The 16,507-nt window shown below is 40.6% G+C and overlaps 4 protein-coding genes across 15 annotated transcripts in view; all 4 read left to right on the top strand.

Annotated features, from left to right (window-relative positions):
• The window catches only part of LOC118710240 (zinc finger protein 420), a 241,764-nt gene that overhangs the window by 59,761 nt on the left and 165,496 nt on the right, over positions 1-16,507 (top strand). The window lies entirely within an intron of this gene.
• LOC118710213 (zinc finger protein 208) overlaps positions 1-16,507 on the top strand; it is a 141,251-nt gene that overhangs the window by 21,528 nt on the left and 103,216 nt on the right. For 6 of the 12 annotated variants that reach the window (XM_045575953.1, XM_045575952.1, XM_045575950.1 and 3 more), the window contains exon 1: positions 16-157. The exons of 4 other annotated variants lie outside the window; for them this stretch is intronic. In XM_045575953.1, the coding sequence (XP_045431909.1) occupies positions 143-157 (15 nt within the window). In that variant the 5' untranslated portion in view covers positions 16-142. Of the gene's footprint in view, positions 1-15; positions 158-16,507 lie in introns of those variants that run through there. 2 more of the 12 variants (XM_045575955.1, XM_045575956.1) reach the window with 1 other exon arrangement.
• LOC123651699 (zinc finger protein 320-like) overlaps positions 1-16,507 on the top strand; it is a 124,209-nt gene that overhangs the window by 70,114 nt on the left and 37,588 nt on the right. The gene's annotated exons all lie outside the window — the stretch shown is intronic.
• LOC118710269 (zinc finger protein 11-like) overlaps positions 1-16,507 on the top strand; it is a 53,170-nt gene that overhangs the window by 21,477 nt on the left and 15,186 nt on the right. Inside the window, 2 exon segments of the mRNA XM_045575938.1 lie at positions 5,704-5,777; positions 6,860-8,222. Of these exon segments, the coding sequence (XP_045431894.1) occupies positions 5,704-5,777; positions 6,860-8,222 (1,437 nt within the window).

The raw sequence follows: 16,507 nt of genomic DNA, 5'->3' as shown, positions 1-16,507 counted from the left end.
TGGCCTTTTTCTCGTTTCTGACTGTGAGTATGAGGTGAGTTGATTAAGAGACTGTTCTGACTTCTTTGAAGGCACATTCTGTGACTCCTCAACATAGTGTCACCTGAGGAAACATCCCAGATCTCGATCAGGACCAGGACCAATGGCTGCTTCTCAGGTAAAAGATGTGTCCTATGTCAGAGGCTGTGTTTGCTTTTCCTTTACCATCTGGTGATTCATTTCTCTATTTCCGATGTTCTTTCCTTTGCAGGTTGTTTTTCTTTCCAAATTCATTACTTTATTCAGCATAGTCAAAGTCAGCTGTTTCTGTATTTCTCTCTGAGTGTGTTTTATCTTTTTTTAATCTCCATTAAAATATACTTTTATTAATTTCAGCATGGAAAGGACGGGGAGAGAGAGAGAGAGAATCAGGGGTCAGCTGTCTCCTGTACCCCACCTTGCACTGGGTATTGAATCTGATACCTGGCAAGTGCCCTGAACAGGAATCTAAGCTTGCCCTCCTGGTTAATAGGTCAGCCCTCTACCTCTCAGCTTCTCTGGCCAAGTTGTATTTTCCTCTTTTGTCCCAAATCCTTGTCTGCATTCATTTTGCCACCCTCCCCAGGTCAGGAAGCATTCCTACTTTTAATTAGTGACTTTCAATTACTCAAAATATTCCTTTGGTGAAAAATCAAACTTGGAAGACAGCCATGTCGAACATCACTACTGGGATGGGGTCAGAGGCTCAGGTATCACTGAAGAAACCAAATGAAGGTTTTAGGTTTAAGCGTTCATCAACTCTAGATCACATCTTACTGCTCAGAATAGCTCAGAAAGCTCTGAAAATAGGGGCAAATAGAAGAAACTTGTTTATTAGATTAGTACAAAAGCCTTGGTAGGTAACTGTACTATTAGTTTAAGGAACATGAGAGGTACAGGTGAATTGACACTTTCAAAAATTAATGTTTATTTGTAATAATTTCACATAATTGTTGATGTATTTTTGGCAGTAATATCACAGCAGTGAGGACCTGATCTTCTGTTGTGCTTCAGTTATATGATGCCCATTTTCTCAGCCCGCCTGGTGTTCACTTGTCAGAAGGAGTCACTGTGAATTAATATTCTCCCTTTCTCAGGAATAAGGGTGTAGTAGCGATTTAATGAAAATTTGCAAAGACCATCACTTCCCATCTGGAAATGTCCCTCTTCTTATTTTGTATTTCCTTTGGAAAATGAAGGACTTACTTTTATTTCCTACAGATCATTGGCTTTTGCATGGGACCTTTAACTAATTAGGCTTTGATTCTTTACATTTTACTTAATACTCATTACTCGCATCATGGACATAGCCTGCATGATCACTTTTTGTATTCTCTAGGAAGTTTCTAAGAATGACATTATTAATGTATCTTCAGATTCATTAAATTTCTAAAACATAGTTCTCCACTAATGATACATAAAAATTTTGAAAGAAATGTACTCATAAGAAAAATTAGTTCCCACAGGCTGGTATGGATCAGTGGTGGAGGGTTTGATTCCTGGTCTAGGGCAAGTAGCTCCTGGGAACCTGTGGTAGGCAGCCAATCCCTGTGTCTCTGTGTCTCTTTCACCTCTCTCTGTCTCTATTCTTCCTTCCTCCCTCCCTCCCTCCCTTTTTCCCATTGTGCCTCTACCTCCCTACCTTCTGCTCTTGAAAAGTCTGTGGTAAAAATCTCTCCAGGTACGGATTTACAATCACAAAAAGGAAGCAGGTTTAACTTGTTTTCTATCCTTATGTTTCTCTGCTTATTGTGTTTATAAAACACAAAGGGGAATATACACAAATAGATTCATGAGATTTAGAAAATCACTAAACCATGTTGATTTCATAGTTGTAAAATGTGCGTCTCTGCTTATACTGTTAATATTTCAACTTTTTCCCCCCAAGTATATTTTTATAGATTTCAGAGAGGAAGGGAGAGGTAGAGATAGATAGAAACGTCATTGATGAGAGAGAATCATTGATCGGCTGCCCCTTGCACACCCCACACTGGGGATTGAGCCCACAACTTGGTTGTGTGCTTACACCAAGAATTGAATCAGTGACTTCTTGGTACATGGGTCATGTTCAACCACTGAGCCAAACTAGGTGGACAAAGCAGAAGAATCTTGTTCTAAGATGCTCATAGTAAATTTCCAACTAGAATTGTGGTTCCTATGTTTCCTATTCCATGAGACCTGTATTCCATTAGCAAACCCTTTTAATTCAAAGTTCTGTGTGAATTGTTCCTTGTGTTTTCTTTTTCTCTGTGATCAGAAGTGTGGCGCATGATGCAGAAACATTGGCATCACAAGTAAAATGTGAACTTGTTACACATGTGAAAACACAGGCCCCATGTCAGTCAGAACCTGGATCAGTAGTTGTACAAAAACTCATTTTGTTGTGGTCTGCTTTACACGCGCGACAAAGACCATATACTTTCAATGCAGCATGACAATGCCAACTGGGAAATATATACCACTGACTCTAAACAAGGCAAATGCAGCACTCTGAAATTCATATGGCTGTTTCCATGCCTTTAATGTTTTTTAATGTATTTATTTTTTTAATATATTCTTATTGATTTCAGAGAGGCAAAGAGTGAGAGAAAGAAAAAAATGATGAGAGAGTATCCTTGATGGGCTGCCTCCTTCACAACCCCTACTGGGCATCCAGCCCACAACCCTTGGCATGTGCCCTTGATCAGAATCGAATACGTGACTCTTCAGTCTGCAGCCCGCCACTCTGTCTATTGAGCCTGACCAACAAGGGCCATGCCTTAATTTTAAAGTTTATTTTCCTGTAAAGTAAAATCTGTACTGTGGGTTTGTGGACATGGGTCATCCTCATATGTCACAAAACACAGAGATTGTTACTGGAGCAAAGTATTCTTACTGGATAATTTAGGATACTCTGTTAGGTCCAAACCTCTTCTCTTAACACTGTTTGCATGTTGGGTGACATTATGAACTCTGCTGGTGTGTCTTTTCTTTCAGGGTCAATTGACTTTCAGGGATGTGGCCATAGATTTTTCTCAAGAAGAGTGGGAATGCCTGGACCCCGCTCAGCGGAAGCTGTACATGGATGTGATGTCTGAGAACTACAGAAACCTGGTCTCCTTAGGTGAGGATGACTTGTTGGGCCCTAGCTGGTTGGGCTCAGTGGATCTAGTGCCAGCCTGCAGGCTGAAAGATCCCAGGTCGATTCTGATCAAGGGCCAGTTCCCTGGTTGCTGACTCCCTCTCCCATAGGGTGTGTGCAGGAGGGAACTAACTAATCAGTGATTCTTATCATTGATGTTTTTATCTCTTGCTCCTTCTCCCTTCTTTCTGAAAGCAATGAAAATATACAGTTTGAAAAGAGGAACAAATTGGGGGTAGAAATGAAATGCTTTGTGATGTATGTGAATTGGGCACTCAGTGTTTGCACACTTTACAAGTTGTCTACACTAATTAAGGTACTATCAGAAAATAATATTTTAGAAGGTCATTTTCTAGAATATTGTAATATTCTACCATAATTTGTGGCCAGAGGACAACCTGGATTGCAATTTGGAAATGCTCAATCAAAATTCACACTTCATTTACTTTTATTTTTATATACATTTTTTTAAGATTTTATTGAATTTAGGGAGGAAGGGAGAATTAGAGAGAGGTAGAAATTTCAACTGGTCAATAGTTGAATTTTTGTATGTGCCCTGACCTGAGATCAAACCTACAACTTCATTATATTTGTACAGACCTCTAAGCAAGTGGGCTACCTGGGATTCTTTCACTTACTTCTTTTCATTTTAAAAAATATATATATTATTGATTTTTTTAAAGAGAGGAAGAGGAGAGGGAGAGTAAGAAACATCGATCAGCTGCCTTCTACACACTCACTACTGGGTATGTGCCTGCAACCAAGGTACATGCCCTTGACCGGAATCGAACCTGGGACCTTTAAGTCTGCAGGCCAACGCTCTATTCACTAATCCAAACCAGTTTCGGCTGAAGTATGTTTTAATAGTATACATTCTTTTATTTTCACACATTCTTTTCACGATTCACTTTGTTACATGGAGTTCTGTGAAATTCACATTAACTTTATACGGAGCTTTTCTATTTCCAGCAAGAGTGTCACTGGGACGTTGATAGGGATTGCTTTGAATGTTTAGCTCACTTTGAGTACTAATGACAGCTGATTCTGTTAGCATTTCAGAGTAGGATCAAGGAATGTGTTTTCCAACTTATTGATTTCTTCTTTAATTAAAGCCTGCAGTGTGTGTGTGCGTGTGCGTGTGAGTGTGTGTGTGTGTGTGTGTGTGTGTGTGTGTGTGTTTTCTTTTGTCACTGCTCATTCGATGATATTATTCCCATTGAGTTTTAGAGAATAGAAGGGAGGGAGGGGTTGAAAAAGAGAGAAATATGGATATGAGAAAGAGATGTATATTTGGCTTGCTCACACATCCCAAATGGGGTTCAAATCCAACCTGCAACCATTTCTTGGGTGGCTCCATACTCTAACCACTGAGACACACTGCAGAGGGCAGCCAGTAATATTTTATGCTTTACAGCATACAAGTCATGCACCTTCTTAGGATGTAAACTGTTAATATTTCATTTTCAATTATGCTGTTTTTCATGTAAATACACCCTTAATTTGTTATTTTGTATTAACATTTGTTACCTTACAGGAAAATAGGTAAATTCATTGGGTGGTTTTACATAGTATATTTTGAGAAATTAATTATATACCTATATGTATATTTTTAGAAATATAGAGGTTGTGGTTTGTAATACAGAATTGTCACCTCTTAGTAGATATCACTTTTTATTTACTTTCTGTTTTACTTGTGACCATGGGAACTACATACAATATCTTAAGGTTATAACACTGTACCTTAAACTCATAGTGTCAGTTGCATACAAAAAAATCTATGGATTGCCATTTTTACCTATTCAATATATACCCACATAAGTGGATATCACATTATCTTTAATGTTGTGTCCAAGCAGAGATTTAAGATTTTATTTTATATATACATATATATATATACACACACATATATAAATATATATAATATATATATATATATATATATATATATATATATATTTTTTTTTTTTTTTTAAATACATTTTTATTTCAGAGAAGGTGATGGGGAGAGAGATAGAAACATCCATGATGAGAGAGAATTGATTCTTACACTCTCACACACACACACACAATGGGGAAAGGAACCACAACACAGGATTGTGCCCTAGTAGGTAATCAAACTGTGACCTCTTGGTTCATAGGTAAATCCTTATCCACTGAGCCATGCCCGTCAGACTATTCTTTTTATTTTCTAAAGTTCCACAAGAGAAATCAAAGTGATACGTGTTTCTCTAATAGAATACCACAAATAGAAGATGCACAAATGCACTTCCCTCATGTCTCCATCTCTCTCTCTCTCTCTCTCTCTCTTGCTCTGAAACTGGGAATTGGAAGCGTTTTAATAATATTGCCATTGTGTGCCAGGGCGTTTGAGCAGTTATTAGCAAATGTAAGCAACTCTTTCTCCTTCTTCGATGTCAGTTTTTCTCATTGTATCTATCTGGAGCTTTCTCTGAATTGTTCACTTGCTCATGGAGTACTCCAAAATGTCATTTAGTTAATAGTTGCTGGTAAGTTCAGAATATATTCACCTGATTGTCAAAACTGAAAATTTGTTTTTCTTTCAGCTAAACCATCTAAAGATAAAGAGGCTTTTATGCCAACGCCCAGAATACAAGATTTATTCCCGGAAATAATACTGGTAAGATATAAAAGGTGTTACTTTGATAATGTACACTTAATGAAAGCCTTGGAATTTGAGGAAGAGTGTGATGAGAAAGGAGGACGTGAATATAAACAAAAACTATTCTGGGACAGTTATCATAATAAATTTATCTTTACCTAAAGTTATCAGATGTATTATGTATTTGGGAAACCTCCCAATTAAAAGTCAGTTTCATTGGCAGATCAGAATGTTTGTGCACATTAAGGTTGAAAACAAATTTTTCTGTTATGCATTCTTGGAAAGGAAATACTGGAAAAACTAGGAATTTGCATAGTCTGTAGTGTAAATAATTGATTTAACTTTGGTCAATTATTCTAAAATATATAGATTTATAATGTACCTATAAAATTATAATGTGGTTAATTTGTCAATTAGTTATGGTTTTTTAACTAAAAATATATTTTTCTAGATTTCAGAGAGGAGGAGTTGAAGAGAGAGAGAGGAAAACATCAATGAGAGAAAATCATTAATTGGTGGCCTCCTGCATGCCTCCCCCTGGGAGCTGATCCAGCAGCTGGGCTATATGCCCTTATTGGGAATGGAATCGTGATCTCCTTGTTCATGTGTTGAAGCTCAACCACTGAACCATGCATGCAGGGCAATTTGTTAATCTTTTATTTATTCTTTTTTATTAATATCTTAAAATATATTTTATTAATTTCAGAGGGAAGGGAGGGGAAAAGTGATAGAGAGAACCATCAGTCATGAGAGAGAATCATTGATAGGCTTCTCCTTGCATTCCCCTTACTGGGAATCGAGCCCACAACCCATGCTTGTGCCCGTGACTGGAATTGAACCCAGGACCCTTCATTCCAGAGTCTAACGCTCCATACATTGAGCCACACCAGCGAGGGCAATTTGGTAATCTTTTAAACAAGGATTAATTTATTCTCCCTCTGACAATGTTTTCTATTTATTGTCTACAATTTTAATAAATTAGGTAAGCTTTTTCTATACAATCATCTTGGTTTAATGAGTATCACAAAATGGTTCTAATGGAACAAGCTAATGAAATTATAACTGTCACTAAAGGTCTTTCTGTCTTCCGTTATCACCAGAGTACACATAAAGGAGATAGCAGTTATCAATGGATTGAACATTGGAAAAACTTTAATCAAGAGACATATCTTAATCATTGGACAAGTGAGCATGCAGAGGACTATTGTAAAAGTGGAAAAGTCTTTAATCAAATGTTCAGTCAGAACATAAATCAGGTTATTCCTATTGTGGAGAAAACACACAAAGGAAGTCAATGTGTCCAGTGTTTTCAGCAATCATCAAATTACAATGAAAAGGAGAATATTCATTCTCGGGAGGAGGCTTACAAATGGAATCCATGTGGGAGAGTGTTCAGTCAAATATTCAAACTAAATAGATGCAAAAGAATCGATATGGGGGGGAAACCTTATCAAGGTAAAGATTCTATTTGTCCTTCAGGCTGTACTTTAAACCAGAGAATTCATCCTGGAGAGAAGCCTTACAAATGTAAAGCATGTGGCAAAGCCTTTAAATGTCATTCATCTCTTATTGTACATAAAGGAAGAATTCATAATATTGGAAAATTTTTCAAACTCGGGGAAAATGGAAAAGGCTTCAGTCAATCACCAAGACATACTCAAAAACATAGAAATCATAAAAGAAAAAAGTCTTATAAATGTTCAGAATGTGACAAAGCCTTTACCAGTCCCTCAGCTCTTAGTATTCATCTGAGAATTCATACTGGAGAGAAGCCTTATGGATGTAGAGAATGTGGCAAAATGTTCAGTGATTCCTCAGCACTTAATCAACATCAGAGAGTTCATACTGGAGAGAAGCCTTTTAAATGTAGAGAATGTGGCAAAGTTTTTAGCCAGGTCTCTAACCTTATTACACATCAGAGAGTTCATACTGGAGAGAAGCCTTATACATGTATAGAATGTGGCAAAGCCTTTAGGCATTCCTCATCACTTTCTTATCATCATAGAGTTCACACAGGAGAGAAGCCTTATAAATGTAGAGAATGTGGAAAAGCGCTTGCTACCTTCTCATCCCTTACTTATCATCAGAGAATTCACACAGGAGAAAAGCCTTATAAATGTGAAGAATATGGGGAAGCCCTTAACACCGCTTCATCCCTTACTTATCATCAGAGAATTCACACAGGAGAGAAGCCTTATAAATGTAGTGAATGTGGGAAAGCCCTTGCTACCTCCTCATCCCTTACTACTCATCAGAGAATTCACACAGGAGAGAAACCTTATAAATGTAGAGAATGTGGAAAAGCCTTTAGCAGGTATTCAAACTTTGTTATACATCAAAGAATTCATACAGGAGAGAAGCCTTATAAATGTAGAGAATGTGGCAAAGCTTTCAGTGAGTCCACAAAGCTTAGGCGACATCAGAGAGTTCATACTGGAGAGAAGCCTTATATATGTAGAGAATGTGGCAAAGCTTTCAGCCACTGCTCATCTCTTACTGATCATCAGAAAATTCACACTGGAGAGAAACCATATGAATGTAGAGAATGTGGGAAAGCCTTTATAAGGTCCTCACGCTTCATTGCACATCAGATATTGCATACAGTAGAGAAGCCTTATATATGTAGAGAATGTGGCAAAGCCCTTGCTACCTGCTCATCCCTTACTAAACATCAGAGAATTCATACCAGAGAAAAGCCTTATCAATGTAGAGAATGTGGCAAATCCTTTGTTAGATCCTCAGACCTTATTAGGCATCAGAGAGTTCATATCAGAGAGAAGCCTTAGAACATGTGCAAAGTGTAAAAAGCTTTTATTCAGTGTGCCTCCTGCACTATGCAGCAGAGAGTTCATACTTGAGAGAAGTCTTACAGATGTGCTTAGTGTCATAAGTCCTTGATCAGCCATGGGAACTTACTGAACATCACAGAATTCATACTTGAAAGAAGCCTTATGAATGTAAAAAATGTAAAATAGCCTTTAAAAGCCATTCACATAGGACTGTACCTGAGAGATTTCATAACAGAAAGAGACAGTGGAAATGTAGAGAATGTGCTGGAGCCGTTACACGCAACTCAAAATTTACTGCACATCAAAGATTTTAAAGGTGCAGGGAAACCTTACACTGTAGAAAATGTGAGAAAGTTGTTAAGCTGCAGGGAATCTTACCATTTTAGGAATCTTTCTAATGAAACTGCAATAATAAAAAGTTTTCATCCACAGATTTGTTCATGGTTGAAACTTCATTGAAAATGATAAAATGAGGTCTTACAATTATGAGGCATATGTCAATTGTATATCCTCATTTATATCTAATACCACAAGTGGTAATTATTACTGGATCAAAGTCCCACAGATATAAAGAATGTGACAAAGCTTACTCAGTATGCAAACCTTATCTGACATCAGAATTTATACTGGAAAGAAACAATCTACACTAATAAAAGAATTAGATGCTAATTCACCATACCTTCGTGAACCCTGCTCCACCAGCCAAAGAGGAGTGTGTATGCAAATTAACACAACAAAGATGGCTGGATAATTTGCATACACTGTAGCTCCAGGCCTCTGGGCAGCATGGAAAGGTGGCACCAGCAGCCAGAGGAGGAGGGCCCATTCTTGCATGAATCTTCGTGCATCAGACCTGTAGTAGAAATATAAACATTGTCCTAAAGTCTATAATCAGCATCTGTATCTTATTCCTCACATTGGAATTTATTCTAAAGGGAAACCTTAAATCTGAAGAATGTGGGAAATCATATAGTTGGACCCACAGCCCCAATCATATGAGGGATTATAATTGGGTTGAAATTCTACATTCATGATATAGAAAGAGACTTTTGTTCAAAATACACATTTTACAAAACTTTAATGAATTAATGCCTTAAAGTGACTTTAAAGATGTAAAAACATGATCCAAGTATGTAATTGATTATGAATTTCAAAGAATCACTGTATTCACACTAGATAGGTAGCCAAATGCCTTTCAGGTATTGCTCTTTAAGTCAAAAAGTATTATACAGTGTACTCCATACGTTAAATGTAGTTAGGTAATATTTGTTATAAATAAAAAGGAATTGATGTTTCCATATGTACAGTTATTTAGAGTGTTATCTCATTTGTATTGAAATCACTCAAAGTCTTTTGAAAAGGAAATATTAATGTGATTGTAATCCCATATCACTTGATGCTGTTATGTTTTATTCCTGGTGTGTGTGAGTGAACTGATGGGGATGATTGTTTCAGTCTTAGAGATTTGTGAGCTGTTGTATATAATATGGACTTCACTTGTGTAGAATTTCCCATGGAATATGGTCTAAATTGTAAGGGACATTATTTTCTTCTATTAGGTAATAAGCCTATTAAATTAATTTTTAAAAATAGTTCTCAACTTTTGTAAATGATGTCATCAAAGTTACTTCCTTTTCTGTGCCAATGTGTTCAGCTGAAAACTTTTTGAGGATATGTTAGTTTGTGGTTGTCACATTTAGGTGATCAGAACTACACTCAGAACAGTGCTGTCTGTGTAATAGATTTTCCATAGTTAAGAGGAATATTGCAATACCAGTGACATTGCAATAACCAGGATGCAGAATTGGCATGAACTCTGCATGTGGAGAGAGGACACCGTTCCCAGGTTATATTGCTGAGTGAACTCAGAAAAATTAATTCTATTTCTTTCATTTTCCATTTCCTGTTCCTCTGGGTTTTCACTTTATCTTCTAGACTGCCATTCTTTTTTTTAATATATATATTTTTATTGATTTGAGAGAGGAGGAGAAATAGAAATATCCATGATGACAGGGCATCACTGATTGGCTGCTTCCTGCAACCCCCCTACTGTGTTTGGTGCCTGCAACCAAGGCATGTGCCCTTGACCAGAATCGAACCTGAGACCCTTCAGTCCACAGACCAATGCTCCATGCGCTGAGTCAAACTGACCAGAAACTGATGTTTCTCTGCCATTCTTTTTGCAGTGCTATGACTACAGCATGTAAAGATCTTCCTGTCCCACATCATCCTTTCAAGCTCTTGTAACTTCCACTCAGTAGTTTGGAATTCATAATTCAATGACTGACATCAGAATTTGGTGAATATTTTTGTTTATTTTCATCAAGTATGTAGGCCACCATGTGGGTTCATGCTGACACCTATAGTTTTTAATATGAATATGAAGTTTTGGAATACCACAAATAGGCATCTGTGTACTTTGTAATTGCAGTGATTTTTCTTGTCCTGATTTTCATTGGAAAACTTAATAATTTCTTCTTAACTTCTTTATTGGGATGGTATTAACCCATATTAAACAGGTTTTATTCTCACATTTTTAATACATATTTTTATTGATTTTGTAAAGGAAAGGAAAAGGAGAGAAAAAACATCAGTTAGCCCTGCCCCAGAGAGGGAGAGAGATAGAAACATCAATGATGAGAGTAAATCTATTCTCATTTTCTTTTCTTTTAAAATATATTTTATTGATTTTTTTTACAGAGAGAGAAAGAGAGCTAGAAACATTGATGAGAGAGAATCATTGATCAGCTGCCTCCTGCACACCCCCACTGAGGATGTCCCCGTAACCAAGGTACATGCCCTTGACCTGAATCGAACCGGGACACTTCAGTCCGCAGTCCGACGCTCTATCCACTGAACCAGACAGGTTTCAGCAATTCTCATTTTCTTGAATGTAGCCTAATGTTGGTCATTCTTTCTAGAGGAACCCCAGAACCATGACAGCTTTGCAGTTGAAACCTTTTAATTATTTTGGATGCAAAATTCTTTTGTATATTCACGACCTGAGCATAGGTATATCCAGTGGCATTAGTTGTCCCTGGAGTGTTTGCCAAGCCATCACTGCAAGTTTCAGGGACAGCAGGTAAGCAGAGATTAAAATGAGGAAGCCGAACATTTATTCTTCAGTGTCCAGGGATGAATTTGTACGAGGTGGTAAACATCAGTTCCTATGCACGTGCCACCCTGAGGAATCACCAAATCATTACAGAGACAAGATGTTCAATATTCTACTTTCTGACATACCTCTGGAGCATTCACATGTATTATATATGTTTGTGCTCATATTTTGTAACTGGGACTGATCTGGAACACAGGTTTTATGAATTTGTTATGTTACAGGACAGACTATTGGATCCGGATCATTCATAGAATTCAGTCTTATCTAGACAATAGTTCCATTTTCTGGTGCTGTAGTGAGGACTCTTGAAGAGTTGTGTTGGACAAAATATACAAGATCTTCCCCCACCCCGAACTGCCCGTGGCCATTAAAAAAGACATGAAGCAGACATTGTCCCTTGGTTTAGAGGGCATTCTGTGTTGAGTTTCTCCAGAATTCATATTCTGCTTTGGGGTGAAAAGCTCTAAATAAGAGATTTTTTTTTGTTTTGTTTAAATCTCATGGCGCACATGAACTAATTAAATTCAGTGGTTCATCAAAATACATTTTTTGCCAGTCTTACAAAAAAGTATGTTTATTATTCATGCACACCAGACACCTATTACTGTGTTGGCTGTTGTCACTTATTTTCTTTGGCAATCTATGGGTTATATAGTCTTTGCTACTGACTAGTCAAGTGTTGCTTTTTCAAAAGATCTTGCAGGACACCAGTTTTTCTGGGTGACACTTGGGTTCATAATCACAGCTTTAAACATAAAATTCATCTTTCCTACTGCATCCTTCAAGACCACTTTCTCCTTATTTATTTGTCTGGGAGATTCTATCCATTGATGTGATTTGGAAGTTAAAGTTCCTACAATGACAGTACTGATTAATTTTTAAAATGCCTATGACTATTTACCTGTAAATATTCACTCACAATATAAATGGGTTCACTGCTTCAACCAGAAGACAGTTTAGGAGAATAAGACCATGCTTATGCTTTCTACAGGAGACCCACTTAAGATCAAAAGACTCAGCATGAAAGTACAGGGCTGGAAAAAAGTTATTTCACGCCTACCTCTTGGCCCTAAAAGAACTACTCTGCAGAGAACATTGCTGTAGTCAGATCTCTAATCCAAGACGGTGGACATTTAATAGGTATGAGGATAACCGTGCTCAGAGTTAGCTGACCCATGAGGACTGGCTGACTTTGAATGAAGACAGCATATACAGGGTGTTTCAATGTCCAGAACATTGTGGAAGGAGCTGGAGCAGGTCAGAGCAGGCCTGCTGGGAACTCAGGTAAAGATGCCTCTCTTATGTGAACCACTTAATTGATGCTTTACAGTCTCTCTCAATTTTAAAAAAATATATTTTATTGATTTTTCACAGAGTGGAAGGGAGAGGGATAGAGAGTTAGAAACATCAATGAGAGAGAATCATCTATCAGCTGCCTCCTGCACACCCTCTACGGCGGATGTGCCCGCAACCAAGGTACATGCCCTTGACCAGAGTTGAACCTGGGACCTTTCAGTCTGCAGGCCGACGTTACATAGATGTATTTACACAGATTTATTTTCCCTGTGGTGCTAGAATCTTTGCATAGAGCATACTATATATATCAGAGAGGAAGAGAGAGAGATCAAAATATCAATGATGAGAGAGAATCATTGATTGGCTGCCTCCTGGATGCCCCCATCATGAGGATCAAGCCCACAATCCGGGCATGTGCCCTTAACCAGAATCAAACATGGGACCCTTTAGTCCACAGAATAACGCTCTATTCACTGAGCCAAATCAGCTGCTAGGGCAAGAGCATAAATTTTGATGATGAGTAATTTCTTTAACCTTTCTCTGTTTTTGTGTTGGTGTCATCTCAAACTATTTTAAAATCCAAAGTCATGAAGATTTAACCCTATGTTTTTATCTCAGGCTCCGTACATTTAGCTCACATATGACTTCTATGTCTTGGACATATCATAACAAATTTTTAAAAATATATTTTATTGATTTTTTACAGAGAGGAAGAGAGAAGGATAGAGAGTTAAAAACGTCGATGAGAGAGAAACCATCCAGCTGCTCTTGCACACCCCCTACTGGGGATTTGTCCACAACTCAGGTACATGCCCTTGACTGGAATCGAACCTGGGACCTTTCAGTCCGCAGACCAACGCTCTACCACTGAGCCAAACCGGTTTCGGCTCTAACAATTTTTAAAATATATATATTTTATTGATTTTTTTACAGAGAGGAAGGGAGATAGTTAGATATATCGATGAGAAAGAAACATTGATCAGCTGTTTCCTGCACACCTCCTAACTGGGGAAGTGCCCACAATCAAGGTACATGCTCCTGATCAGAATCGAACCTGGAACCCTTCAGCCCACAGGCCGATGCTCTATCTCTGAGCCAAACCGGTTAGGGCAAATTATAACCATTTTTATTGCAGTCACCTGCTCAGTGAGAGGCCCTAGCTGAACACCAAGGTTTTTGTTTTTTGTTTGTTTTTTTAATATATTTTATTGATTTTTTTACAGAGGAAGAGAGAGGGTAGAGAGAAACATTGATCAGTTGCCTCTTGCACGCCCCTTATTGGGGATGTGCCTGCAACCAAGGTACATGCACTTGACTGGAATTGAACCTGGGACCTTTCAGTCCACAGCCAATGCTCTATCCACTGAGCCAAACTGGTTTCGGCAGGAAATCATGTTTTGATCTAAGAAAAAACCTTTTACCAATAGCACATGAAGCAAAGAACCACCTGGCCAACCCATAGACTCAAGAGATACTGAAGTATGTTGCATTAATAGAATCTGTTTGGGGTGGTTTTATATAACCGCGAATGAAGTTGAAGCGCTCTTAAGGACTAAATTGTGTCCCCTTAAAATGAATATTTTTAATTCCTAACCCCCTATATGTCTATATTTGGAGATAGGGTGTTTAGGGAGGTCTTTGAGGATATATGAGGTCACAAGAGTGGGGTCCTATTCTGATAGAAGTTGGATCCTCATAAAAGGAGGAGATAGAATAACCTGTCTTTACATATTCTTTTTTAAATATATATATATATATTTTTATTGATTATTTACAGAAAGGAAGGGAAAGCGATAGAGAGTTAGAAACATCAATGGGAGAAACATAGATCACCTGCCTCCTGCACACCCCCTACTGATGATGTGCCCGCAATCAAGGCACATGCCCTTGACCACAATCAAACCTGGGACCCTTCAGTCCTCAGGCTGATGCTTTATCCATTGAGCCAAACCATTCAGGCCCTCCTCCCCTCTTTATGCTTCTGCCACAGCTGCCATTACGCCATGGCACCCTAATAGAAGACCAGCCCCTCTCTGTGGGGAGCCTTGTGTCATCAGAGGGCACCGGGCCCTCTCCTCCCTTTAAAGAAGCAAAATCACCGCCCTCTCTGCTCCTGTCTCTTCTCTCCTTGTGAATCCGGTCACAGCGACGCCACCAGCCAAACCCCAACAATGACAGGAACTCCCCCAGGAAAGGCTGTCCCTGTGGGAGGGGGGGAGGGGCCCAAGCCGCCCCCTGGCTCCGCCCCGCCCCCTCTCTCTGTCCCCGCACAGGCCTGGCCCCGCCCCCACCGCGGAGCCGCGCCGCTCAGGCCCCGCCCCCCGCAGGGGGGGCGCATGCGCAGTCCTGGCAGCCGGAAGCGGCTGCGGAGGGGCCGGTGGCGGCTCCCTGAGGCGGTGTCTGTGCTTTAAAGCCGCCGCTTCCGGCCCCTCCCCGCAGGGCGGGCTGAGGGCGCTGCGGGCGCTGAAGTCCGTGTGGGAGCCCCGCCCGGAGCCCCTTTCGGCGGTGAGTGTGCGTTCCGGGGGCTGCGCAGTGGAGGCGCCGCGTTCCTTTGGGGGAAACTGAGGCCCGGCCCGCGGTCTGTCCGCCTGTGGCTGTGGGCCCGCCCGCCGTGTGGTTTTCCCGCCGAAAACCGTCCCCGGGGCCGCCGGGGCCCCCGCGGGGCTGGAGGTCTGGTCAGTGGTTCCCGCCCTTTGCCCTCCCCCGCCCGGCGCTTCCCGCCCAAAGAGCCCGGATGGCCCGGCCTGGGGGTCTGCGCCCGCCTTCCCAGGCCCCCCATTAATCAGGTCTGAGTGCCAGGGGGCCAGTGCCAGGGGGTGGGCTCGGGGAGAACGCGGTGTCCCCGGAAGAGGGACCTGCCCCAGGGAGGACTTTGTGGGGCGGTGACTGCGGGGCGGGGGCCGGGCTGGGGGGCAGGAGAGGGAGGGAGAGACAGACCCGGGGGAGGAGGAGGGCGGAGAGGGGTCCACAGAGGGCCCATAGGGGTGAGGGAGGGACTGGACGGCGATGGTGGGAGTGAGGGGGTAACTGGGGAAAGCAGCCTGAGGAGGAAGGAAGTGGAGAAATAGGGGGAGGGGGAGCCCCAGAGAGAGGAAGGTGCGCTGAGAGGGAGAGGGTCCTGGTGAGCAGAAGTGGGAGCGGCACAGGAGGAGTTGTCCGTGGAGGGAGCTGTCTGACCACCTGCTGATTCTCTAGGGGCGGGACTTCCTCCTCCCTGTGTCAGATGGCTGTCAGGCCACCTAGAGCTGTCTGACCTTTGCGTGATTCGGGCTGATTCTGTGGGGATGGGACATCCTCCTCCCTGCTGTCAGAGTCTGGACCAGCACAAACTGGGACACAGCATCAAGTCCTCATTGGTTACTGAGGTGCTCCAGGTGATTGTAAGGTGCAGACAGGGATTAGTAGGAGGCTTGCAAGATGTCTTTGTAAGAGTGGGGAGCAGGCTTTGTTCAGGGAGGTAAGGGGGTGCTCGGTTTGGTTTGGGGGTCAGGACAACAGCTCATGTTCTCATTTCTGTAAGAGTTTTTGGATGTCTTTGGGAGGAG

This window comes from Pipistrellus kuhlii, unplaced genomic scaffold (genome assembly GCF_014108245.1).
Source record: "Pipistrellus kuhlii isolate mPipKuh1 unplaced genomic scaffold, mPipKuh1.p scaffold_m20_p_71, whole genome shotgun sequence".
In the NCBI taxonomy this organism is placed as follows: domain Eukaryota; kingdom Metazoa; phylum Chordata; class Mammalia; order Chiroptera; family Vespertilionidae; genus Pipistrellus; species Pipistrellus kuhlii.
Note: the sequence above shows the minus strand (reverse complement) of the source record. Positions and strands in the feature narration are given on the sequence as shown.